Source organism: Choristoneura fumiferana, chromosome 9, assembly GCF_025370935.1.
Source record: "Choristoneura fumiferana chromosome 9, NRCan_CFum_1, whole genome shotgun sequence".
NCBI lineage: Eukaryota > Metazoa > Arthropoda > Insecta > Lepidoptera > Tortricidae > Choristoneura > Choristoneura fumiferana.
Genome location: NC_133480.1, coordinates 13,617,438 through 13,644,128, shown reverse-complemented (window position 1 = coordinate 13,644,128; position 26,691 = coordinate 13,617,438). Strand labels below are relative to the sequence as shown.

The following is a 26,691-nucleotide window of genomic DNA, read 5'->3' as shown; positions in this document are numbered from 1 at the left end:
AGTAGTTGGAGTTATGTGACTCTTTGAATGAATCTGTCGAAACGCGAACAAGATTCGTCAAATGAGGCGTTACTAATTATCCAGCGAATCAGGGTAAACAATGCTGCGTGATTTTAGGGTTCCTTTACTAGGTACGTGTCATAACTCCTATAATATATTATTATTGTAATGAACGTACGTAAGTCGCTTCCCATCTTTGACATAGTTCAACTTCTGCAGATCAGGCGGCTCAGGATTCAGCCACATGTATTTGGACATCGGTGGTCTGGCGTACGGCAAAGAGTCTTCCTTCGATATGAAGAACACCTTTGAACAAAAATAAAGATACAGCCGTAACACTAATTTTGGGAATTATGAAATCGTCGACTCGTTCGGTATAATCGGGTGCCGGCACGAAAATCAACATCACAGCGAGTGCTTGAAATATTACGCACAGCTAAACGAACGAGATACATACGCTACACTTCAGTCTATCGTGACTGCGGCTGCTGCATTGTAGCCGAAAAATCACGGTAATTTACTTTTCATCACACTTGCTCGTAAACAGTGTCGTAACATGCAGGTTACCTTAGTTGCAACCCCCCAAATAAAACCCTCGCCCTTAATGTGCTTGTCATGAAACCCGTGGTCGGTAAATGAGTCATTGCGCGTACTCATTTTCTTGTCATGAAGCCCAAGGTCGGTAAATGAGTCAGTGCCCGTACTGATGGCGCTGCGCGGGCTCTTGCAGCAGGACTACATGGACCACCACATGCACACGCACGTTGCGCGCGCATGCCGAGGGAGTAGAGGGCGACGTTGCCAAGAGCACAGCCTAAGTATCGCCAATATTTGGAAGAATTATATTTTTTCTTTTACAAATATAAAACTTTACTTGCAAATGTGATGAAAAACATTGTATGTCGCACGGGCGGTACTAGAATTACGAACATCGACTCATTAAAGCCCTCAGTCTTCGACTTCGGGCTTCTAATAGACTCTCGTTCGTAATTCCTTATTTACCGCCCTTAAGACACAATGTACTATTTTGCATAAATGTACTGTCGTTCAATAAAAATGTCGTATAATCGTACATCGCACAATCGGGGTCGGTGGACATCACCATTAGAAGACTGTCTGCACTCGTACTCAAACCCTTCAAGAACCTGTGGCTCAAGTTTTAGAAGCTCTTTTTTCACGCTATTTTTCGTTATTAAACTGCTTGTTCTATGTGTCAATTCTTGTTTCGTAAAATTTTTCAAAGTCAAAATATCTTTGTTCAATTTAGACTATAACAAGCGTTTGTGAATGTCGAAAAAAAAACTACCACCGGTTCGGAAAAACCTCTGTTGAGAAGAATCCGGCAAGGAACTCAACAAGGTATAATTTTTTTTAAACAGATTTACAATATTATTGAATGATATATTATATATCACAAGCATCGCAAGTTTTGTGTATGTGTCGATCACCGTTGAAGAAGAGTAAGTTATCTTCATTGCATCAATGTCACCATATTAAGAGACTGTCTGCATTCGCTTGTAGTGCGGTCTAACTCCCTTCTAGAACTTAGAAGCTCTTTTTTCACGCATTTTTGTGACGAAACTTTTGTGTTTGTTATATTCGGTTACCGTGTAGAAGAGTAATATTTCTTCGTTGCATCAATGTCACCATTAGGAGACTGTTTGCATTCGCTCGCAATGCGGTCTAACCCTTCTAGAACCTGTGGCTCAAGGTTTAGAAGCTCTTTTTTCACGCGGTTTTTCGTCGATTATCAAACTGCTTTTTCTATGTGTGTCAATTCTTGTTTTGTAATTTAAATTCGTGCTTCTGTGACCTAATTCTTAACGTAACGTATTTATCTTCTTTGCATCAATGTTGTCACCATTAGGCGACTGTCTGCACTCGCACATAGTGCGATCAAACCCTTCTAGAACCTGTTGTGGCTCAAGGTTTTGAAGCTCTTTTCTCACGCTATTCGTTATTTTATCCATAATTTCAACGTGTGTTAATTCTCATTTTTCAATTTCGATCTCTGCTTGTGCTTCTATGGGCAGATATTCGACGAAACTTGTGTATATAACAGTAGAACAGTAGCATTTCCTCGTTGCATCAATGTCACCATTAAGAGACTGCCTGCATTCGCACATAGTGCGGCGCAGCCTAACCTTTCTAGAACGATGGGTTCAAGGTATGGAATTTATTTTTTCACGCTATTGTGCGTTATTTTATCTACATTTTCAACGTTTGTCAGTTCTTGTTTTTCAAATTCGATCACTGCTTCTATAAGCAGATACTCGACAAAACTTTTGTGTATGTTACGTTCGGTCACCGCTGATTAAAGAGTAATATCGTCACGTCACTACTTTGAAAAAATCATTATCATCATCATGTCAGCCGAAAGACGTCCACTGCTGGACATAGACCTCCCTCAAGGCTCTCCACTCAGACCGGTCTTGTACTTTGAAAAAATATCTAGCTAAAAAAATTGGCATTGGTCGCCAGCCCCAGCTTTGCTGAGCTCGATAGATCAGCGCTGATTTTCAGACAGGCCGCCAAGGTGGTTGATTGTAGCCCTTGCTTGAAGATACTACATACATATAGCAAACAAAAGAAAGTTAAAATGACTAAAGTGTGTTGGTAGTTGGCAATGCACAAATTGTGAACCAACACACCAAAGCAGCAACTGCAGCTGCTGTGTGCATTGTGCCAGCCGTACTTCATACTGTAGGAACCATTCACATGGCACTTATTTCTGGGTTTATCACTGTCTTTCAAATTTATATTGCTAATCGCACTGTCAAATATTCTATTGGAAAATGTTTTTACTAAGTACTTATCAAAATATCTTTATTTAAAATTATTAAAGTTTTCAAATCCACATTGTTATGATGATTGTCCGAATCGGTTCTTCATAGTCTAATTGAAAATATCTCTATGTTTTTTTACAACAGCTACGACTGAAAGGTCTACAACACTAGTAGGTCGTATATAGATGAGGATAATTAGCCGATGCACCTACCTTGGCCGTCTTGTCGTGCTCCATGATGGACTTGTAGGCGCCCCAGGCCGCGGCCCCGGTGCCTACTATCAGGTACTGCACGCACGCCGGCAGGTCCAGGAACGAGGGCGGCCGCCGGGTCACTCTCACAGGCTGCCCTGTTGCACAATACGGTATTGACAACTCCTAAATTTGCCACATCATATACGATTATATTATCCTATATGATTATTCAGCATGCTTAATAATCATATCGGATATGGCAAATTCAACATGATTAATAATCATAAAGGATATGGCAAATTCAACATGATTAATAATCATACAGGATATGGCATATTCAGCATGATTAATAATCATACAGGATATGGCAAATTCAGCATGATTAATAATCATACAGGATATGGCAAATTCAGCATGATTAATAATCCGGGTACTGCCTGTTCGCGACGTAACGTTTGGCAACCGGTTTCATTTCGCAACTTTTCATTTTCAACTATAAAACTGTAAATATTTCAGGTTTATTTTCAGGGTCATCGTGTAGAACCCTTTAGGTTTCAGAAATATTAAACAGTTGCGAAATGAAACAGGTTGCCAAACGTTATTCGCCGAAATATTAGTTAACCTTAATAATCATATGGCAAGTTCTGCAGTCGTCAGTTTATTACGAAAAAAAAAGATATGCAGTCCATGTTCAGTGAATAAAAAGATTTTTTGTAAAATCTATGAATCTGTCTGTTTCTAAAACGCTTTCCTCTGTGCAATAAACAAGGTTACTTTACTTGCGTGTGCCATCACATGCAAATTATCTTTTTTTGACAAATTCTGTATTTCAATCCTTTGTAACTAACTCAGTTTTAAACAAAGATAGCTTAAAAATTGTTTTTCCATGCGAAAACACGCAATGTTGTACATTGATTTAAAAATAAACAGCGTGATCATGATGACACATAGTGTTCAGTAAAATAGCAGAGTTGATTATTTTATAAACTTGTTTATTATGGAACAAACAATTTTACAATATTATGTCGAGCTTGCATTGCAAAACTAGTGTTGCCAGGAGGACAACTACAGAGAAGAAAAAGAAAAGGAACTAAGGTTCCTATTAATGTTCAATCATGTATTGAACATAGTTGGGCGGGCAAGGCTGACAAGAAATATTTTTTTTTTATCTAAATGGAATTAATAAAATCAATTAGTTATTTTTAAACATTAGCTACTCATTGAAAGGTAATGGGCAAATATTTTGTAAGAACGGGTATAAGTTTTATTATTTTCTTGCAGCTCTTCTCTGCTTACTCCTTTCTCAAAATCCAGCTTTCCGTCAGTAACATTTTTCTTCTGCTTCGATTCCTGGCTTATATCTCACTGTGTTATAAGAGCCTGTTTGCTCCCCTCTTTTCCACTTATTGATTCTAAGTTTAGAGCCAAATCGTAACCAGTTCGGAAACTTCTGTGAACTCTTTCAAATTGTGGCCCCTATCGAGTAGTCCTGTGGCCCCTTGTTTGTTGATCATTATTTCAACTTCCTCTTTCGTCGCTAATTCAAATTTTTCTTTACTATTAGTACCATATTGTGTTAACATGAGGTTCAAAATGTGTGCAGTTCTTTTAGTACTGCAGGGGGTGTTGTGATGGGTACGGTGTCCAGTCTCTTTCTTGACTGCAGCGTCTCTGAATTCTGGAGTATATTGTGTCTGACCATAAGTAGCATTATCCTTATTTATGCCAAAGATGTGAAACACTGCGTCAGATATTAGTCCATTATATTGATCTTTTTCAATTCTCTTTACCTGTTTTCGCTTAATTGACCCTATGGAAGTAATATGTTCAAATTTCGTTTTTATATTTGTCCTTATAGAGGAGAGCCAACTCTATCAAACACCTGGTACTTAGGTAAGTAGATGCTTTCAGACCATAAGTCACTGTTTGCAGCTGGAGACAAACTATAGGTTTGTTTGGATCATCCCGCCACAAGATGTTCTGAAGAGCTGTGTGGTGACTGTTTATGTAAACTTGTCGAAACATTTTTTCGATATCGCACATTAATGTGTAACGGTAAGTCCTGAATGTGGTAAGTACATCAAACAGCTCACTCTGAACTAAAGGTCCATTCAACATGAGATCATTAAGTGATACATCATTTCGCATGTCCATGCTCCCATTGAATACTACTCGCAACTTTGTTGTTTTGCTATCTTCGTTTAACACGGCATAATGCGCGAGAAAGTAAACGGGGTCATTATAGACATCATAATCATCTATTTCAACTATTTTAGCATGTCCCATTGAATTTCTTATACTGTTGAAAGTAGCATGGATGAGATTTAAACTTTTTTTCTAATGCATAAAATCTCTGAAGTGCAGCTGAGAACGAATCCCAATTTGAATCTCATGTAAATGGCTCTTTCAGGGCATATCTACATAAAACCTATTAATGTTCAATCATGTATTGAACACATAGAATGCTATTAAATAAAATGATGATTCTTGGCAGGCGAAATACCGCTAGATGGCGTTAGTATCGTAAGGTCCGTTTGACGTTACAGTCTTTGATTGGCTCATTCAGTTATTTAGCCAATCACAAACGTGATGCAAATGGGCCAATCAACTTTTTTACCGACAACTAATCTGTCCGCGACATTTTTCAAACAATTGCAGATTTTTGTAAGCAAACATGTTTTTTATAGAATTTATACATGAATACATGAATACATGTATTCAACACTGAATTATTAAAAAATGATGATTCTTGGACGTACGATTTTTGGTAACGCCAGAGACCGTTTGACGTAACGTGAGGCTCAAAGTTTGGCAAAAGTTGATTGGCCCAAATGTCAAATTTAACAAACGGGCCTCAGGACGCTAGCGCCAACTAGCTCACAAGACCCCTCATTCGAATTTTGTAGCACAGCTTTTTCTTTTCTGGTTTATCAATGTATTCTAATTACGGTAAAATATAACAAAATTAGAATATACATTTGGTCTGTGACATTTATTGTAGTCGTAAAACTGCTTTTGTGAATAAAATGAACGTTTATTGACAAATATTCTGTTGTTTCACTTGTCTCCAAAACATAGCAATTAGGAAACTTAAGAGGCTGTTTTACCACACATTAAATTATATGTGATGGATACGTGTGATGCCGTCTCTGTTTATTTTGACCTATTTTTGCATAGTTACTCGTAGTTGACCTTTTGGACCTGCGCCTGCGTGCAAATTGCATTACATTGCGAGGCCGTAAAGCGAACGAGTTTGAAATGGCCAATCGAGCGCCGCGATGTAATTAAACTTCATTATTTTCTGTAGGTCACATATACTTAATAATATTGCTTACTTCGTAACGTGTAGGTCTATTTATAACTAGATTACTAACGTAACGTGTAGGTCTAAACGATTTTTAGAATTTATTAAGAGCGTTTATACCTGCTGAGCTGGCAACGTTGCATTTTTGTTAGTTTTTCTCGATTATTCCATAAAATTGATGAAAAATAGTCTGATAAAACTCTTCTTAATATATAAGGTTAAATGTGTCTACTCCAATAATTATTCGTGTTAGACTCTTAAATTCCTTAAAACGAACAAATGTTTAATAAATGTTTTAATAATATTGGAGTAGGTAGACACATTAACTTATATATTGAGAAGAGTTCTATCGACCACATTTTTAATTTACATTATTTTTTTATGGAATAATCGAGAAAAACTAACAAAAATGCAACGTTGCCAGCTCAGCAGGTATAAACGCTCTTAACTGTCAGTGAGCTCACAATAGCGCGCGTAAGTCTCGAGCTTTCAAACACGCGCTGTTGCTTGCAGTAGTTGCAGCAAAATAAGATCCCAAAAATCGTCGATGTCACAACTCTCCATGCTCTCCCCTACAATCCTATGCACGCGAGACGCGACGCGCGCAGCGCTGCTCATACTATTCTTAACCCCCGACACATAAAGAGGGGTGTTATAAGTTTGACCGCTATGTCTGTTTGTGGCACCGTAGCTCTTAAAAGGATGGACCGATTTGAATGCTTTTTATTTTAATTGAAAGCAGGTTTTCTAGCGATGGTTCTTAGGCATGTTTTATCAAAATCGGTTCAGCCGTTTTTGAGATATTGAACTTTGAAGTGACAAAGTCGGGAGTTTTCCAACTTTTTGTTTGTTAGGCAGGCTATTCAATGAGGGCTATCGCGAATGAATTGGCCGCTAGAGGCGCTAGTGTAGCGTGAGGTCTCCGAAATGTCAAATCTCATAGTAGGTATTTGGGTGAGCTACGCGGGTTTATTTATAATTAGATTTTTTTGTGAATATTTTGCATTACCTGAAATTAATTATGGCAATTATGCGTTACGGGGCAATGAATGTCTGTGTTTTGAGACAGTTTTGTCTTTTGGAAACTTTTGTCCTCCCTTTTTTTTTCGAACAAAACGGGACTAAGCAACACTGTGGTTGCTGGATATTTTTGTGGTACGGTTTTAAGGTGTTTTAAATATGATTTTAATCTAAATTTTGTTTTAACACCCGTAATAACAGACTCTGAAAACCACACTTAATAACCTCACGCAACAGCGCGCCATCTAGTGAGACAAAAAACGATAGCCCTCATTAGCGTCCACCCGCTCCGTGCAAACCGCATTAGCTAGCGTAAGCTCTAAAAACGTCCAGTCCAGGCCAGAGGCCGTATATTGTCTAACGGTCTAATGTCTGACACTCGCGATCGCAATGAAATGACAGTTTTTGTATGCGAAATCTGTCATTTAATGAGGGCTATCGTTTTTTGTCTCACTACATGGCGCACTGTTGCGTGAGGTTTTTAAGTGTGGCTTTCAAAGTCTGTTATTACGGGCATGAAAACAAATTTTAAATTAGAATCATATTTAATACACCTTAAAACCGTACCATAAAAATTTCGAGCATGTCACAGTGTTGCATAGTCCCCGTTTTGTTCGGAAAAAAGGGAGAACAAAGGTCTTTCGGAAGAAAGACAAAACTGTCTCAAAACGCAGACATTCATTGCCCCGGAACGCATATTTGCCATAATTAATTTCAGATATTGTAATAGCTCACCCAAAAACTATGAGATTTGACATTTCGGAGACCTCACGCTACACTAGCGCCTCTAGCGGCGAATTCATACGCGATAGCCCTCATTGCGATCGCGAGCACCAGAAACGTTAGGCAATACGGCCTCAGGTGAGGTCTACGTAAGGGTCTCACACACAAGGGTCCACAGCTATTGACGCGGAATCAGAGGGCCTACTCCGAAGTTCTAAAATAGAAGCTCGTATCGTACCGTACGAACTTCGATTTTCGAACTTCGTAGTAACCCTGCCAATCAAAATAATTTAGCCAATCAAAAAACGCTTTATGTTCTTTTAGTACGGTAGTAGTTTAGCTATTAATTTATTGTATTTATTTGCTTAGTTTTTATTTAAAAAAAAATTAGGGTGAAATATGTAAATTGCCTAATTTAGGGTAATTTCGCGTAGCGTTAGAATAAAAAAATATCTGAGGTGGCAACACTGTCGGTCGGGTGCCATCAACAACCAATATCATCAGGACTAACCAGTAAATTATACTTACATACTGGCTTGCTGGCTCCTGATTTCGCTTTTAGATCGGTGTATACCCAATACTTGTATATCTGAAAGAAATATGTTTGTAAGTCTTTAAATTGCTTGGGAATATTCCTCACAGACCCCTGCCAACTGTACAGGTCTACCCAAACCTATCAACGCGTAATCGACTTTAGCCCATCAAAAACTTATGTCTACGCAATAAGAGCGAAAAAGACGTCAAACAGCTCCTCCAACGCGAAACCAGACGACGTTTACCGACGGGAAGACGTATTTTCGCTCTTATTGCATGGACATAAAACGTTTTTTAGTCGGCTTAAACTGATTCCGCATCGATAGATGCGAAGAGACCCTAAAGCCCGGGTTTGCTAGGATTAGCGGCGCCGTCGCACCGCGGCCGCAACACAGCGGTGAATGACGTCACCAGAACGTTGTCCATGCAAACGAAATGGCGCGGTTTCCTAGAGAGCGGCAATTGACACCGCTCTCTAGGAAACCGCGCCATTCCATCCTCATAGACATAGTGACGTCATTCACCGCCCAATCACGGCCGCTATACATGACGGCACCGCTAATCCTAGGAAACCAAAGCTTAAGGGCCTACGCTAGCTGGCGCGGGTGCACGGCGCAGTTAGCGCTACTGATACTATTTTCAATACTTCCACCTGAAGGCCTACTCCGAAATTCAAAAATCCAATTTCGTATGGTACCGTCCCTCTTACTCTCGTATTTAAATAGTATAAGTGTTAGAGGGACCGAACGACACGAACTTCCATTTTAACATTTCGTAGTAGCCCTGCTGCTCCGTCCATGCAAACCGCGTCAGCTAGCGTAGGCAATTACGGTCTACATCCTGTAACAAATATAGCTAATGAAGATGGTACAGTCACCAGCACCAATATCTGACACAATAAAGCGTGCATAAATATCTGACACGGCTATTTCTAGGGCCGGCGGGACCTGTCAGATATTTTTACATGCTCCGCTGTGGTAGATATTAACTCTAACTGTCCGTGCATTACATGTAATGCAAACTAGCTCGTGCCAAGTCTACGTGACGTCAGAAATGTATGATTCCGTACCATTTGTGCATTACCTGTAATGCACGGACGTATCGACCGGACCTATGACAGTGGCGAAAGCATGGGACAGTGGAAGGGTTAGTGCATATGCCTGTAGTAACTGACCAGGCCCAATGTAGTCATGAAGGCGGCGGTGACCCAGACGTAGATCCAGGGGAACGGCTTGCGGGGCACGGGGGGGCAGGGCTCCGGCGGCGGCACCGGCAGTGCGGAGCACGGGGCCTTCTTCGCGCAGTCGATCATCGGCTGAAACCCGGCGGACCCCCAGTAGCACATTTACTTCGGAGCTGCCAGTTCCCAGACAAGCCAACGCTGGCCTGGCCCGTGTTCTATAACGCATTCAGTGCCACCGACGCACTCGCCCGGTGCAGCTGTCTTAATTATTCATGAACTTTGAATGCACATGTGCGTCGGTGGCACCTGTGGAAGTCAGGTGGAAGTCGGGTGGCAGTGAATGCGTTAGATAAAGTCCAACTGAATTCATTATATTGCTACATGACTTGTGGGTTTTCTTGAAAAATAGGCTGGCACTCTATTCCCGCCAGAGCTGGCAGCCAGCGTCAATCTGTTTACACGAGGTGTTTCCAACAGAGATGTGAGAGGAATGTGTTTTTCATTAAACAATAGAATCGCTTCATTTACTTCGCCTCGCATAGCACACAGCTCTAGTTGAAATAGTTGAGCGGAGCGAGGATAGGCGAGTAAAGCGTTTGCATGAGTAACAGCCCTCACAACGCATCCTCGCACATCTCTGTTTGAAACGTAGCCTAAGAAGCCAGTGATTCGTTCCTGATTCGTCATATTCCTAATTGGTCATATTCCTGATTCGACACTTTCCTAACTGCTCATATTCCTAACTCGTCATATTCCTGATTCGTCTTATTCTTAACTCGTCATTGTACACAGTCAAATGAAATTACGAACACGTGCTTACAGTCGGTTAGGTTAAGGTTTTTTTATATAAGTAATAAGTGCCCCGAATCGGTTATGGGTGGTCATAAAAAATAACCTTAACCTAACCGACTAAGATTTTGTCGAATAAAAACTGATCTGTTTCTGGCACTGTATTATGTTCTTATGAGATCAGAGGATTTAAATATTATAATTAATTTTGTGCAGGCAAATGTGCATGGATGTGTAAGGAATATGACGAATCAGGAATATGACCAGTTAGGAAAGTGTCGAATTAGGAATATGACGAATCAGGAACGAATCAAGCCAGTGCTGGCTGCCCGTGGAACTGGCTTCGTCTAAACCCAGCTTAAAAGCAGCGGACAGCAAAACGGGAAGTGGAGCGGTAAGAGTATTCTTGTCCATTGCGTGCCAGACACCTTAATCGCATAGAAGTTACCAGCTAGCACCGCAGCACGCAATGAACAGAGAAGAATTAATTTTGATACCACGATATTCAATACCATACCAGAACCTTAATCCCGACGATTTTATTGTTCCGACGAAGCGGCCACGTTGTACATATAGCCACTTACAATAGAATAGAACATTACTTGCCTAAAGTCCGTGTACTAGTGACGTTCAGTTAGGACAAAAATATCTTCTCGTGCCACGAAAAAGTTTTATCATAAGATAACTCAATCGGATATTATTACGTGGAATGGAATGCTTACCTACTTCAAGTACAGTTAAGTCTACAATGCGCGTAGCAGCGTAGTGGTCGAATACTTTGCCGCGTGATACGGAGATAGGGCTTGCATTGTCATCCAAACTACATTTCCGTACAAAATAGTCGATGCCATCAACCGTTGAGGAGTTCCAGAGGACGGAACTCCTCATTGGTTTAAGGCTTCGACTTGAAATTTGAGGCTTAACAAAATTCTTGACCCATGAACATATAAACTACGTCCTCATGATTTTTGTCATTCATTCATTCATTGAGCCATACAGCGAAGTCCGGCAAACAGTAGGTAAAAGCCGAAAAAAATGCTAGCAGTGAATTCAGCACACAGAAACAGAAGTGAAGCCTCAAACTGGACAACAGCGAGCAGCGGCGTGTTGAGTGTTTTTTTTTTGTTCATTGCGTGTGCAGCGAGCGCCTCGGCCGCGCAATGAATAAAGAAAACATGGTCACTGCTCCGCTGTCTGCTAGCGTCCAGTCCGCCGCCTAACAAACAAAAATGTCATGCAAACAAACGCAAGGCACCGAAATGGTTACCCCCAGCTCAGTTCAGAAAGGAAAGGATTCAAGGTCATTAAAAAAACGTGAAAACATTAACAGTAGGAAAGGGAAAGGGAAAAGGGAGTCATTGATTCTTGAAGGAAATGCACATGATGACATTTGAATTCCTCCTAATTACTCCAAATAGGTAAAACTATAGATAAACAAAAAACAACTAATAAACAAAGTTTTATTATCTATACCATGCGACACTCGAACCATAAATATCACTTTTCAATTTTTATCAGAAATCAGAGCTCCCGCAGTTACGCCTCTTTTTCCGCCGTGGCGACGGCACCTGTTACGGTTGACAGCTCATTTTCCTCTTTCTCGGCCTGTTCCAGCAAGGTCATGCGGTCCAACGGTTTCCACGGCTCATGGAAGGCAAATTTGTACTTATTCCTCCCGTGGTAACCGAGTCTCGGAATAGCTTCGCCCAGGGGATCAGCCAGCTGCTTCTTAGTCGGCTGTTCTTTCCAGTAATCAGGATGGACGACAGGAGAGTTTTGGAACAAATCCCTGAGCGGGGCAAAATTGGGGTCGGTGCCGAAAGTTACGCAAGCGTTTTTGAACAGCTCAGCCGCGTCCGTGGGAAGCTCCTGTTGAAAAAAAACTGTGTACATTCACGAGGCTCTCCCCCCGATGTTTCAGTGCGTTTACGAAATTCAGGACCTTCGTTTCTCAATAGAAATGGATTGGGTACCTGAACGACTGATGGTTAGGTCATCAATTTTTCCTGATCTGGTCACGAACGTAGTGGATCTGCACTTTGAGTGCATCGACAGTTGACATGGGTGTCCTTCCTCTGCCTTTCTTGGCTTTGTTGAGGAGGTTCTTCAGCATGGTGAAGAAGCCTTCTTGCTGGGTGTCGTCCTCCTTGGCAGCAGGCGGCATCCCCTGTGGCGCAGCACTCTGCTTTTGCCCCAAGACACCCGGCTCTTCGCCGGTCTGCTGGCCAGGCCCCGTGGTCGTGAACACAACTCCCGTCCACTGATGAAGAAAGCACAAGCTGGGTTTCATTAGATATTTAATGTATCAACGAGAGGCTCTGATTTCGTCTAACGCACTTTAAGAAACATCGGGAGGTCGCAAGGTTAAGATAAAAAAGAATGTAGTAACTAAACGTACTTCATGTTTTAAACTTTCATCATTCGCTCAATTAATACTACACCCGGTATTTCGTTAACACTAGACAGAGACAGAGTCAACTCGTGACCACGGCCGCTGCAGTACCTACGTTTTGACTTTCTGCCAATTTTCTTTCGACGCATTCTTCTTGGCAATGATGGTCTTTCCGAAAGCGCTGGTAGTTTAAAAAGTACCATGAAAAAGAGCCCTTTGCGCCTTGCGCCTCCTTTCAGAATTAACCTTTTTATTTTTGAACTTCGTGGTAATTTTAGTTTAGCAATAGGTAGGTATATCGAAGTGAACAAATCCCGGGTGTGGTATCAATGATAAACGTACCTACTTTATTAGAAGATAAAATAAAAGCATTTAGTAATAGTTACACGCTTGTTTTTTATTTACCTACTTAAACCTAACTGCATGCACTTTGAGCTTAGGCTGAGTTAAGAAACGGCGGGAATCGCGCGGTTTTAGCACACCGATTCTTTCTCCAGTAATACTCAGGAAAAAGACGGTGTGCTCAAAACCTGTGTCTGAACGCAGCCTTAGGGTCCCACAGTAGAGTATAATACTATCTGATCTATCTTGTTTTGCCCCTCGGCGAAGTAGTGCGGTATTTGCATAGCTTGACCGCACTGCTTTGCGGAAGGGCAAATCAAGAAACGCTAGCTGACCCGGTTTGCACGGAGCTGGTGGACGTCTAATGAAAAACATTGAAATAGTATGAGCGGCGCGCGTCGCGTGCGACGGATTTTACCTGAGGGGTTACTACGAAATTCGAAGTTCATATCGTACCGTCCCGCTAACGCTAGAGGGACGGTGCGATACGAACTTCGTAGTAGCTCTTCTGCATCCGGCTCGCAGGCGTACGCCCGCTCCGTGGACTCGCGCCAGCTCGCGTAGGTCCTTATTTTGTTTTAGGGACTATTTTGAGGGATTAACTAACCCGCAAAAAAATATAACAAAATACTAAATTGTCAATGTCAATCCTAGCAAGCTGTTATGTCCATAATACAACCGCAGTTAGCGTAGATTATTTAACTGCTATGCTTATTTTAAGACTGCCGTTCGCGGATAATAGGTAAAAATGTACAGTCACTAGAATTAATATCTGCCACAGCGGAGCGTGCTAAAATATCTGACACATCCTTCCGACCCTAGCAATATACTCGTGTCAGATATTTATGCATGTTGTGTCAGATATTGGTGCTGGTGACTGTACCTACATAAACATTCTTGTACGAAAATAGGGTTGGCATATCAATAAAAAAAATAGTGAATTGTTTTTAGTGGTAAGTCATACAGTGACACTGCGGTTCTCAAATATTGCAAATAGGCTCTCTATAAGGGATCATTTAATCTCCTTTCTGCTTCAGATTAGTAAGATCAATTTCCCAAAATCGTTATTTCCTAGTAGCAAAATTTCCGTTCGCATTTTTCCCGAATGCTTTTTTCACACTATGGTTTTTTACTGAAGCTTATTTTCACAGTAGCGTTTTTTTCCAATCAGAATCGACACAGACATAGTGTCGACGGAGCTCCGCTCACGCGGAGCTCCTACTTTTTTGTAGTTTTGGCCCTTCGGGCCGATTCAAACTTAACATAGCCTAAACCTACCTATGTTTCTGTGTCGACTCTGATTGGGAAAAATGCTACTATAGAAAATAAGCTTCAGTAAAAAAGCAAATTGGGAAAAAAAGCATTTGGGAAAAAATGCGAACGGTAATTTTGCTACTAGGAAATAACGATTATGGGATATTGATTTAACAAACCCAGCGCAGCTCTAGTGGAAACAGCTCAGCGGAGCAACGATAGGTATAGTTAGTGCCACGAAAGTTGGAAGTAAATGATTACACACACAGCTACAAAAAAACTGATTGCACAAAATGAAATGAATGAGTTAATGTCATAATCCTGCTGTCATTACACGACATGCTGTAGCTGTGAGTAATCATTTACTTCAACTCTCGTGGCATTACCTATAAATTAAGCGTTTCTATTGGCTAAAGAAAAATACGTTACATTCCTCGCACATCGGTGGAAACGCTGTCTTTAGCAGGCGCGGATCCAGCCGAAATCGGCCAAGTGGGTGTCGTAGTAAGACGCGCTCATGAACGTCATGAACAATTTTTGGAAATGTGGCGTCATAAGTCTATTAGGGTTGTGGGCATGCCCATCGTGCCCACAACGGTGGATCCACCCTTGGTCTTTAGGCAAATTATGCAGCAATGAAGATTAGTTAGCAATTACCTTCGCCTCGCCGCCTGGCAACGGAGGCACCACTATTTCGGGCACCTTGATCCTATAGGGGTCGTAGTTGACAGGCTGGGGGTCCCTGGGGCACTCGCAGCGCCAGGAGGGGGGCGGGGGGTCGGGCTTGGGCCACGGTTCGATGTTCCTGTTCTCTGTTTGGGGCACGTTACTACACCCCTTGTCCTTGGAGCAGCAAGCCTTGTGAGTTCCTGTTGGCGAATCCCGCTAATATTTTAAATGCGAAAGTTTGTAAGTCTTACCTCTGTATATCTAAACCGCTGAACAGATTTAAATGAAAGGCTATTATTGACTGACGATGTCACTTGAAAGTTTTTTTTACTTTTCTAAATATCTTGAAAACTACTGGTCCGTTCTTTTTGTGATTAACGTATGTTGTTAATGGCATGAAGAGGAATAAATTCGCAAAACACAAGACGCCTCTAAACTCCAATTCAATAGAATCTGACAATCCTGTAGACACTTCCAGCCTACTAATATAAACACCGGGCTGGCTAAGGCTTTGTGATGTGACTATTTTTTTTTTTTTATTCCTTTTAGATGATAATTGTAACAACAGGGACATATATAATCAAGTGTGCCCACGATAGGGTGTCTTAAATATGTAGAAAATTGACAGATTCTATTGAATTGTACTTTAGGTCAACATTAACTTGGTCATTTTTGATGTCAAATATTTCAAACTTTTTTTTTTGACACTTGTGAGTCAGCGACACCCACCATTTTTTTTACACTGATGTGACATCTCTTTCCGTACAAATATATATTGGTCTGAAATCAGTCGGCTTGGAGCAACATGGTGATGTTTTTAAAAAACTTTAGGTGCCTAATAGTACAGGATAGTCAATCCCTAGAATGTACTCCATAACGGACTATAGGTACGCTTAAATAATCTGTAGAGATTTATATAAAACTAGCTTATGCCCGCCACTTCGTCTGCGTGGATCTAGGTTATCGCGCGGTGGCGACCTCTACTGGAATAAAAAGTGTCCTATGTTGATCCTTGGGGTTCAAACTACCTATATACCAAATTTCATCAAAATCGTTTCAGTGGTTTCGACGTGAAAGCGTAACAGACAGACAGACAGACAGACAGACAGACAGACAGACAGAAAGACAGACAGACAGAGTTACTTTCGCATTTATTATATTAGTAGGGATATCAATATACTCGTAGTACGTGTATACCTTGGTGATGTACTAGGCCGGTATACTCAAAATTAAAAAAAATCACCATGTTGCTCCAAGCCGATTGATTTCAGACCAATATATATTTGTACGGAAAGAAGATGTCAGTCACATCAGTGTGATTTTTATTGAAAAACAATATAGTAAGGACCACAAAAAGCCAAGGTCCAATCAGGATTGAAGAAGCAAAAGAATATAGCGAGGACATAGATCATTTACATTGTTTTGGTTTTATAAGTAAGTAATACTAAGCGTTTTTCAATAAAAAAAAGACTCGTCAAGATTGTTTATCCTTTTCTAATCCCATTTTCCCACTAATATACCGCTGAACCGATTTAGATGAAACGCGGTCTACAGATAGTTTGAGTAGTGGGGAACATGGGATTAGTTTTTATACTTTTTATCCCGGCTAATTGCTTAGTTCCCGCGGGACAGTGAATAAAAGAATTCTACGCGAAGTGCGAACGGAGTCGCGGGCAACAGGCCAGTGTTAAATAGATGGTATAGGTTACATTCACGATGACGCGTGCCGTGGTTGTTATTACAATGCTAATGTTTAATTTTGACAAAATCACGCGTCTTCGTGGATGGCTGGCACTAGGTATACTGTAGACTCACCGAATCCGGCAATAAAATTCTTCAGGTTACTGTTGGTTATGTCAAAGACATTAGGGGAGAGATGTCTCGCGTGGCAGCAGCATCTTATCGGGTTGCCCAACATTTTGTAATCTGAAGTTTTGAGAATAAAAACGGTAACACAGAATTTTTTTAGGATTTACTAAGTATTATTTTTAATTTGTTTTAGGTGAGGTCAAAAAGTTTGTCGGCATTTTGAAAGAATCACGAAAATTTCTTGACGTTTGTTTGAAAATCGAATAAGGCGGATGGATTTGGTTTTTTATTTTTAAACGGCGGGTGTTATTAAATTTATCGAAAGGTTGTCGTTGGGTTGTCGAAAGGTTATAATCTCTTTGGTTATCATTTATAATGTTAAATACATAAATACCAAATAAATACTTATTACTTATTATAAAGCGGTTAATATTACGAGCCGAGCAGCAATGGTAATATTTAGAGAGAAAGAAGCGAAAAATACATTTATTCGTGACAACGTGGGATAAAAATAAACAAGAAAAAAATGCTCATGACATGAAATGGTCCTAAGTCGGTAAACTGGAGATGTTGCGAACGGCGCTGCAGGGCTACTACGAAACTCGAAGTTCGTGTCGTGCGGTCACTCTGACACTTATACCATTTTATGCGAGAGCAAGAGAGAGGCGGTACGATCCGAGCCTCGTGTTTCGAGTTTCGTAGTAGCCCTGCTGATCTTCTTTTCTGTTCATCTAAATTAAACAAAATAAAAAAACAGTGAACCCACAGATAACAACATACACACACACACACACACACACACACACACATGCACGCACACACACACAGACACACACACACACACACACACACACACACCACACACACACACACACACACACACACACACACACACACACACACAATTTAGCTATTATAAAAAAAAATATGTTGTGTGGTGTGTTAAATGATGTGAGTACGTCATATTCTAAGGCCGTGTTCAAACTAAACTGACTGTCAGCCGCCGTCAGTTTATTGTATTTAAAGAAAGAAAGAAAACATTTAATTGCCAACAGTACAAACAATACAAGACAACAATATAAGTAAACAATATTTCCATCCATATTCACTTTTTCGTTCACATCTAACCGACAATACGTTATTACGTTAATACGTTATCACCATTATCACAGTGAGTCTGCTCCTTGCCTGCTCATATTCGGCGGCTTACAGTCAGTTTGGTTTGAACACGGCCGAATAAACATAATTTATTATATACTAAATATTTATTATTATAAAATACGTTTCATTCTATTATCAGACCGGTGAAGTTCGATTTAAGTTCGGATCTTAGACCACAAATAAAATAAAAACCAGTATTACAATGATTACCCAAATAGGCATAGGCCAATCTCCTTTACCCTTTTGTGTAAAAAAAAAAGAAACAAATTTGTCGTTGAATTTATGTGGGCTCATCTTGGGCTCCTCAATCCGTCACCAGTGCTGCCAACGTAGGCTATTTGTCGCCAATTAGGCTACTCGGAATGGAAATCGACGACGTAAAATTCTAAATGGCGACTGGTCGCCTGTGGGTCGCCTTTTAGGCTACTTGAAGGACAAGGTCCTCATAGTACTTGAACGAAAGAATCATAATCGCAATAATGTACGACATGATAATCCGAAGCATTATTGCTTCCGATTATCATGCCGTACTTTATCATGGTCGCGCATTATCAGGGCGTACAAAATATTGCGCGCGCTGTAACGTACGTAGTGATAATGTACGACGTGATAATCTGAATCCAATCGATTCGAATGAATAGACATTTTTCGCCGCGAATCGAGCGAGCGCAGCGAGCGAGATCGATATAGTCGGAGCAGATCCGACCCGGCCGGGTTAGGTTCAATTCGTTAGGTATTTTTTTTTATTCCAATCACGAAAATCGGAAGATATAATGCTTTGGATTATCACGTCGTACATTATTGCGCGTACATTATTGGTTCCCTGCTAGTTCTGTACGGGGTGATAATGCACGGCATGATAATTTGTGCACATAAACACGGATTATCAGGTCGTGCATTATTTAAGCGTGCATTAACAAGTCGTACATTAACTACACCCAACATAAGGACAAGAAAAAAAATACCTCCCTCGCAAAATGTAGTTTCAGTCGGACGAATTCATAAATAAATAATTAAAAATAACTTGCAAAATTAACAATAAAACTGACCTAAGTCACACAACAACAGTTAACATACTAATATTTTGGATAATCTTACAGCCCCTTAGAGTTATGAAATTTGATTAATATCTGATCTGGAAAAACACATAGGCTACTTTTTTAGGCGATTTCAGTTTAAATTTAGCTACATTAGGCTACCAACCAAAGACTACAGTATATATAGGGAGATAGACGGGTATCTCAGAACTTGTATTGGTTTGTATGGAAAGAGGTGCCATCTAGTTCTCATTGTTAAAGCTCGCGCCTATGCATGTGTACCTAGATAATACATATAGATATGTATGTTTACGTATGCATAGCTACGTATAGATTATCAATATTACGCTATAGATAAAATTAACGTCACGCGTCCTAGAGACTACATTAGTACCTAACTTTTTTTGTGCGGGAAATGTCCTTTAGACTACTTGGTAGTCTCTAGGACATTTCCCGCACAAAAAAAGTTAGGGACTAATGTAGTCTCTAGGATGCGTGACGAGTTAAGTAAAAATGTTATTTTCAATAATGCACATGTTTAAACAAAAAAACATGTGCAATACTGAGAATAACAGATTGTGCCGAATAGAAGAAGACAAGCAAGTTCACGGCACTTGGGCAATTTTAGTATTAAAATCAGTACTTACCAAATGTACCACGTTTTACTTTTTTCAATGGTCTACTTACTACTATTTTGCTTAGATCTCTCTGCGCTATAAAGGGTATAGAGAAAGGGAAGTAAAGTTTTAATTCAGATTTATCAATTGCCATTTATTTATATCATGACAGGCTAGCAACCTGTCACTATTGTACCGTTTTTGTCAAACTTAACTAAACCTATAATTGCTAAAAGTGGTTCCGAAGCGGTAACGTTTCGTGTGCTCTGCCTACTCCATTTGGGAATACAGGCGTGATGTTTGTGCGTGTGTAATGGGCTATGTTTTGCAGTATTATAGTAGTTTATGCAACAGTATCGTAATAGGGGTCACATGAAACCAACTAGCTGTGAAAAATGGCGATATCAGGTTCCGAGTTGTTGGCAACACTTTCCGTCACCTAACCTATGATAAGTAAGATCCGTCTTGGATCCGTCCGTCGCTTAGATAGAGGGGTCATTGAGGGCAATAATAATAAATTCTTAATTGATAACGGGTATCTGGTAGTGAAAATATAGGTTACTTTACTTGCGTTTCAGTTTCAAATTCTCCTCCGTCGATTGATGTTAGTGTTTTTGATGTTCTGCTTCAGCAATTCTGAAACAAAATGTACCTACATTCAGTGAAAAAAAACAGTGAGATTGAGATCTTTTGTGCAAATAGAAAACAAGGGTTCTTGGTATACTCTTTTAGATGTTATACTGGTTAAGTAATAATGTCGCTTTTATGGTAACTGTTTGTCGTCTTTGGTCGGGTCTTGTCGTCTCAATCATCACTTCTATCGCATGAAAATCGTTGATCTTGTTATCGTAATAATTTGTGTCGGTCAAATGAAGATCAAACTATAGATCATATAATCTTCTATTGTTCGTTTTTTGGCATCAGAATATCTGGTCCCGCATTCTGTTCAGAGCTTTAAAGAATCATTCTACATAATGAACCACTGTTCAACTTCATTGTATCAATTGTAAAAGAAATTTAATTATTGTCATACTTTTACAGAGCTGTAATCTTGCTTAATTCTATATTTTCTATCGTTTCAGTATAGTTAAAATAGTTAAAAAAAAAACTGAAATTAATCATGATTTTACATATTTATGACAAATATATCAGTGTGATTTCTAAAGATTAATACAACAACATAATACGATAGTCAACAAAAAATATTTTATGAATTACAGTTTTATTTTGCAAGCCTGTTCTGTCGCTGTGTTAGAGGATATCCTGAATTTGTGTGATCCTCGGTGGCAATGGCAGCCTATTCTTCACAGAATCCCAGCTCCGTCCTCCGAGCCAAGGGCTTTGATGTGCCTCCTTGAGCCTCACATCCTTATGGACGCTGCTCTTATGACTGAGATGTACTCTTATGTACTTTTACTTTTAGCCAATAAATTATTTGAGAAAAAGCCTTTCCCCATTTGTGGTTTAATTTTGATGTTGTTTTTTTAAGAAGTTGTTGTGTTCCGTGTCCAGGGCTCCGTCACAGGAAATGACTAAAGGAGTAAATGACGCTCTAAAGTCTTCAGCAGCATGGTCGTATTAAGAATATTGTGCAATTTCTATTAATAATTCTCAATTTACAATTTCTCAACGGTTCGCTGTTTAGCCATGAGGTCAACATATTATAATAATTTAAAAAGTTCAATTCATAGAAGATGGAAACAGTGACCTAAAGAAACACTATGGTGAAGCAGTTGACGCAGGTATCCAATTTTTTTTTAATGCTACGATTGATTACACATTTATTGCATTTTGATGCATGAATGAACATGTCAGTTATAAAAAAAAAAAAATATTTATTTCAACAAAAAATTACAGCATTACAGTTAGACACCAATGCGCTGTAAAATTCAAATTATACAAAACAAAAATACATAAAATACATAAAAAAAAACGAATAGTTAGGGACACCACATTACCACATTGAAATTCATAAAGACTAAAGACTTGAGCCAAGAGGGACATGATACCCCGAAAATCATATCACCGGAATGCCTGCTGCCACAAGTGTCAAACCTGCACATGTAGTCTCTAAAATTATTATTACTATATATGATACCTATGATCTAACATAAAAACAGTGAAGTGCAAAAAATCGAGGTTTTTCATATCTGCCGATGCTCATATGTACATATGTGCCTTCACTAATCCATACTAATATTATAAATGCGATAGTGTGTGTGTTTGTATGTTTGTTCGTCTTTGACGTCGAAACGGAGCGCCGGATCGACGTGACTTTTAGCATAGAGATAGTTTATGGGCCCGAGAGTGACATAGGCTACTTTTTATCCCGGGAAAAAGCACAGTTCTCGAGGGAACATCGCGCGATAACCGAATTCTATGCGGGCGAAGCCGCGGGCAAAAGCTAGTATGTTTTAAAAGCCTATCATATTTTGCATTTCTAGTTTTTTCAGTAATTGAAGATTTCATTGAACAGCAAAATAAAAGCAGTTCGTTGTTATGTTACCTTTTTTATTTATTTACATCAATCAATCAAATCAGCCCACTGCTGATAAAGGCCTTCAAAATGGCATTTTCACGCCACTTTGGCCAGTCCTGTGCCAGTCACTTCCACAGGTTACCAGCGGACTGCCAGATGTCATCCGACCAACGGGGCTGGGTCTGCCCACGGTTCTTTGGCCTAATCTTGGCCACACACTCTTTATTAAAGTATGTAAACTTTGACAATATGTGATTGCAAAAGCTGCAACTTATGTGCGCCTGAAAAACTAAAGATCAAATTAAATAATTGACGACCGCTTGTCCTTCAGTACATCTTCATCGTTTTCCACCACATTTGCTGTGTCATTTGATATTTGGGCATTACTGCTTCGTTTCCAGCTCAAATGAGGGCCCAGATTGTGGGTGCCTTAGTTTTGGAATCTTGTAGAGAATCTGTGTGTTGTATGCCAGCACACATCCCAGGCACTACAATTATAAAACAAATTATTTAGGCTTGATGTTTGTGTGTTACATTATTCTTACATTGAACAATGGCTCCAATGTAATTTTTAATCCTCTATTTTTTATATCAGACTTTCTTTCAGTAGTGCATAAACTGAGGAGTCTCCGTCTCCGACAAAATTTAAATATTGGACTCTATGCATCTCTTGGCTTCTCTGAAATCCTTCTTCTAGGATAACTGGCTCTATGCCCTTGGATTGGATGATTTTTTGAAGCACATGTGCTCTGGCACTAGCTTATTTTCTTTTTCATAAATGTGGCAGTGATAATGATTCATTAATCAAATAATTCATTTTGTATGCCTACAAACAGACTTTTTTTGGTTTCTTTCTCAATAATGCACGCCTAAAATATATAAGAGTTATAATTATTTTAAGAGTAGAAATGGTTGATTTGTTAGAAAAAAAAGTGAATATTGGATTTCTAAAAATAAGGAACAAAAAAAAACCGAAACTGAAACATACATTCATTAATTCACAGATATGGATCTGCACACACGTTTTGGCTAGGCTAATACTCGTCTAAATCCAATCACGATCACGATCGAAATACTGAATACTATTTGCATGTGTTTTTTTTTCTATGGCTCAGATGGTCCTTCCAAACATCACCTAATAATTTCTCAGTCCGGCGAAATGCGTTTACTGATATTGTAGGTATGTCCATCTAATTTGTGATGTGAGGATTTATTGTTCTATGCTTAACAAATTTCTTTGGACAGTAGAAAGTGAAAAAACTGATGTGGAAGTTCTAAAAAAAATTAAGTGTTTTGATCGTGATGGTACCGCCATTACTTCATTTGTATACAAAAATAGGTATTGAATATACGCATATGTACAAAATCATATAAGTGAGGAGTACTAATTGTGATTAAGTCAAGAAAAAGATATTATAATTACACGGCTATGCAGCAGTCTGTTACTCAACTCAGTTTTAAGTCGCATCTTCAATATCGGTAGAAATAACCATGATAATGAAACCTACTTGTAGTTGGATATCAAACTTAAATACTGCCAACTGGCCAGAAAGCATGCCATTAGTATGTCTGCGTTTAAAAATATTAAGTGGTTAAACATACTACGTCACATACTTAAGGTGTATTACACTTGAGATTTTTCTACTTATGATTTTTCTTAAATAACGATTATCTCAAAAACGGGTTGTTATAGGACTACATGTTATACTACTTTATATACTCCAATTGGGCTCTAAAATCGATGGTTAAAATCCCTCGGGTTATTCGGGCCCACAGTGTATAATTGTGAACGCAACCGTTTATGGTCAGCGCTACCAACACAAGCACGACATTGACATTGAGCTTGTCCATGTTCTCTTTGAACACGTGGTCACCACTTTACAAATTGTTAAGATGGTAAATAAAACGAGTGTTCAGTGTGTCTGCTTTAATTGTCTAAAACTCATTAGATTATTTTATCGAATTATCAGTAGCATATACCTATTTGTAGTCTTTCTTTTTTTGAAATTCCATTTTTTACACGTTCATATTTTATTATTAGCGTATTCCCGTAGGTATCCCACTAGGGCATCTATCGTGGAACTACCCTATGCTTGTGTATGAGTACACTTAGTCTGCGTTTCTGTATGTGTATTCTATTAGTACTGGATTCTTATCAGCTAGAATATTTATGGCATCAATGAACGGGATAATACTTTCGTAGTCGCATTGTTTTATGATGCTGTCTGTCACTTGCAGGATGGCAGCGAGTGTAGTGCCAACATTCCATGCATTGTCTTGTCCGGAAGCTATCTTTTTATCTCCTACTGTTTGCCGGTGGTTGAGTGTCAGCTATCTAAGCATTCAGTTTGGGCCCCCTCAGGAGACGCAATAGGGTCTTCTCTGTCCGGGTCTCTTGTGATAATAGGCGTTTTGTGCGGCTTCGTTCTGACGGGAAACGGAATCGGTGTGCGTGAAACCTTTTTACATTCTTGGGACAAAGAGATGTCGAAAATCATTTGACATATCGTAGTTAAAGTCACGTTAAAGTAAATTTTCAAATCTCCTTTTAAATATATAATTCTTTTTCTTTTCAGCGAATTGACAGTTTGCGTCATATTATCCTTGTATAGGTTATGCCAATAAAAGACATAAACATACGTCATATTTATCAAAAACAACAGAAGTTCATTCATCAAGAGAATACTGGATCAAATTGTTTGCAAAATTAAGAGCTGCAAGTACTACTTAGTGTTAATGGAAAAAAATAATAATTTGTTTTGAGTTTCTTCGTTCTGACGGAAGACTTATAATTCCTGGGATGATGAGAGATTGTTTATTATTTATTACTTATTAATTGTTTTCCTTACTTCATCTACCACACGGCCACGTTTAATGGATGGAGTATCTGAAATTTTGTCCCCTAGGAATATGAGTGTGCCGTGCCATCACTTTTTTTGCATCGAGTTACTTCAAATGCTCTAGAGGCAGTTATTTGACCTTACCTTTGTTGAAACCAAAGAGTGCTACCAGATTGTTCCCTTGCTTTTTCTTTAACTTTCTTTATTACAGATGCTGTTTACATGTATTTTTGTTCAAAATAATCTTCAACACCTCTTTAAAATTATAAGGGTACAAATTGATGCATTGAGACAGCCTGTTTCACTTGGACAATAAATTGGTTGGTATTTTAATTTTGTTAGTTTTAAACTTTTCTACTCCTTGCCTCTTCCAAATACTTCTTCAAAACAGATGAATTAGCTGGTAATATGGATTGCCCCAAGACAAATCTTTTATATATTTAAAACTACTACCGACACTGGACAGCTTGCTTTTTCAGTAGCACTCCACCATTTGGCAATGAACCCACATAGGTTTCCTCACTTGGCGGTGCGGAATCGGTATGTGGTATTTTATAGTGCTGTTTCGTTCGAGGCGTGGGTTCGTGATTGAAAAGCACTTTTAACACCGATGAATGAGTCAGTGGCGTAGCGTGCCATCTCGGCGCCCGGGGCGGGAGACCCATTTTGTCGTTTTGAGTTCGATTCTCGAGTTTTTAGCAGAGAGTCCCAGCAAAGTCGATTGCGGCTTGGACGAAACGGCCTCTGCTTTCCACTAGGAGAGCTTTTAAAGCGCAGAGTTTCTGAGCACACTTATCCACAGTCAGTCCTCGTTGCTGCAGGTAAATCTGTGCGTCATCTACTTCAGGTAGCACTGCTGCCCAAAAGTCAAAAAAAGTGAGGAAGTTGAATGACTGCATGGCTGTCAAAAGAAAACTGGCTCCCGATCTTGTTTCGGAAGTCTGAGATGAATCCGTCAATTATTCCAGTACCTCAAGAACTTCCTCAAACTTATTTTTAGCGTCTTGACTGCTTCATGCCTAGCGCTCCAGCGCGTTTGAAGTGACTCGTTTCACAGCTTGACCTGTGACAGCAACCAAAGATTCTACCACGGCGACCTTTTCTCCTTCGATTTGTACGTATCGCAGAACCTGCTCATTTGGTCTTTTGTGATTATAGAATTTAATATTACATGCCACAAATATTAGAGCTAATAAGCGTTATACTGAACAAAAATTATGATGTATGTTTATAAATTTTATAGATATCAATTTCTGACTACTTATCGAAATAAGGTCAAAAAAATTATGGAAACAAAGATTCCGCAGCCTTCACTCCCAGCGAGGTAATATCGATCTTGGTCGGTTCTGCAAGTAGGTCTTGTGAGGTGAGTGCGGTAAAATGGACAGTTCGTTGGGCGTCCCTGTAGATTTCGTCTACGAATCGGGGTGAATAACCATAGAATAAGGTGAATTTCGGCCGTTTAGTGAAGGAGGAGCTGGTAGATCGTGGAACGATATTGGGATCTACTGGTACGGCAGTTTTGCACTTTCCACGGGCAATTCCGATTCAAATGGCA

The 26,691-nt window shown here is 39.6% G+C and overlaps 2 protein-coding genes across 3 annotated transcripts in view; both read right to left on the bottom strand.

Moving 5' to 3' along the window:
• Positions 1–26,691, bottom strand: part of LOC141431356 (uncharacterized protein CG3556) — a 306,784-nt gene that overhangs the window by 124,824 nt on the left and 155,269 nt on the right. The window lies entirely within an intron of this gene.
• On the bottom strand, positions 109–17,316 carry LOC141431347 (uncharacterized). The gene is made up of 6 exons (XM_074092498.1): positions 17,006–17,316; positions 15,179–15,390; positions 9,736–9,876; positions 8,556–8,616; positions 2,999–3,135; positions 109–306 (listed from the first exon to the last, which is right to left on the bottom strand). Exons 1-6 carry the CDS (start codon positions 17,106–17,108, stop codon positions 148–150), a joined length of 813 nt encoding a protein of 270 aa, XP_073948599.1. The 5' UTR covers positions 17,109–17,316; the 3' UTR covers positions 109–147.

Excerpts from the sequence above, each read along its gene's own strand:
- LOC141431347 (XM_074092498.1), bottom strand. The coding sequence starts at position 17,108 with ATGTTGGGCAACCCGATAAGATGCTGCTGCCACGCGAGACATCTCTCC. Across the intron at positions 9,877-15,178 it reads TGCCAGGCGGCGAGGCGAAG|CCGATGATCGACTGCGCGAA; the intron begins GTAATTGCTAAC and ends GCCGGGTTTCAG. Across the intron at positions 8,617-9,735 it reads TCATGACTACATTGGGCCTG|ATATACAAGTATTGGGTATA; the intron begins GTCAGTTACTAC and ends TATTTCTTTCAG.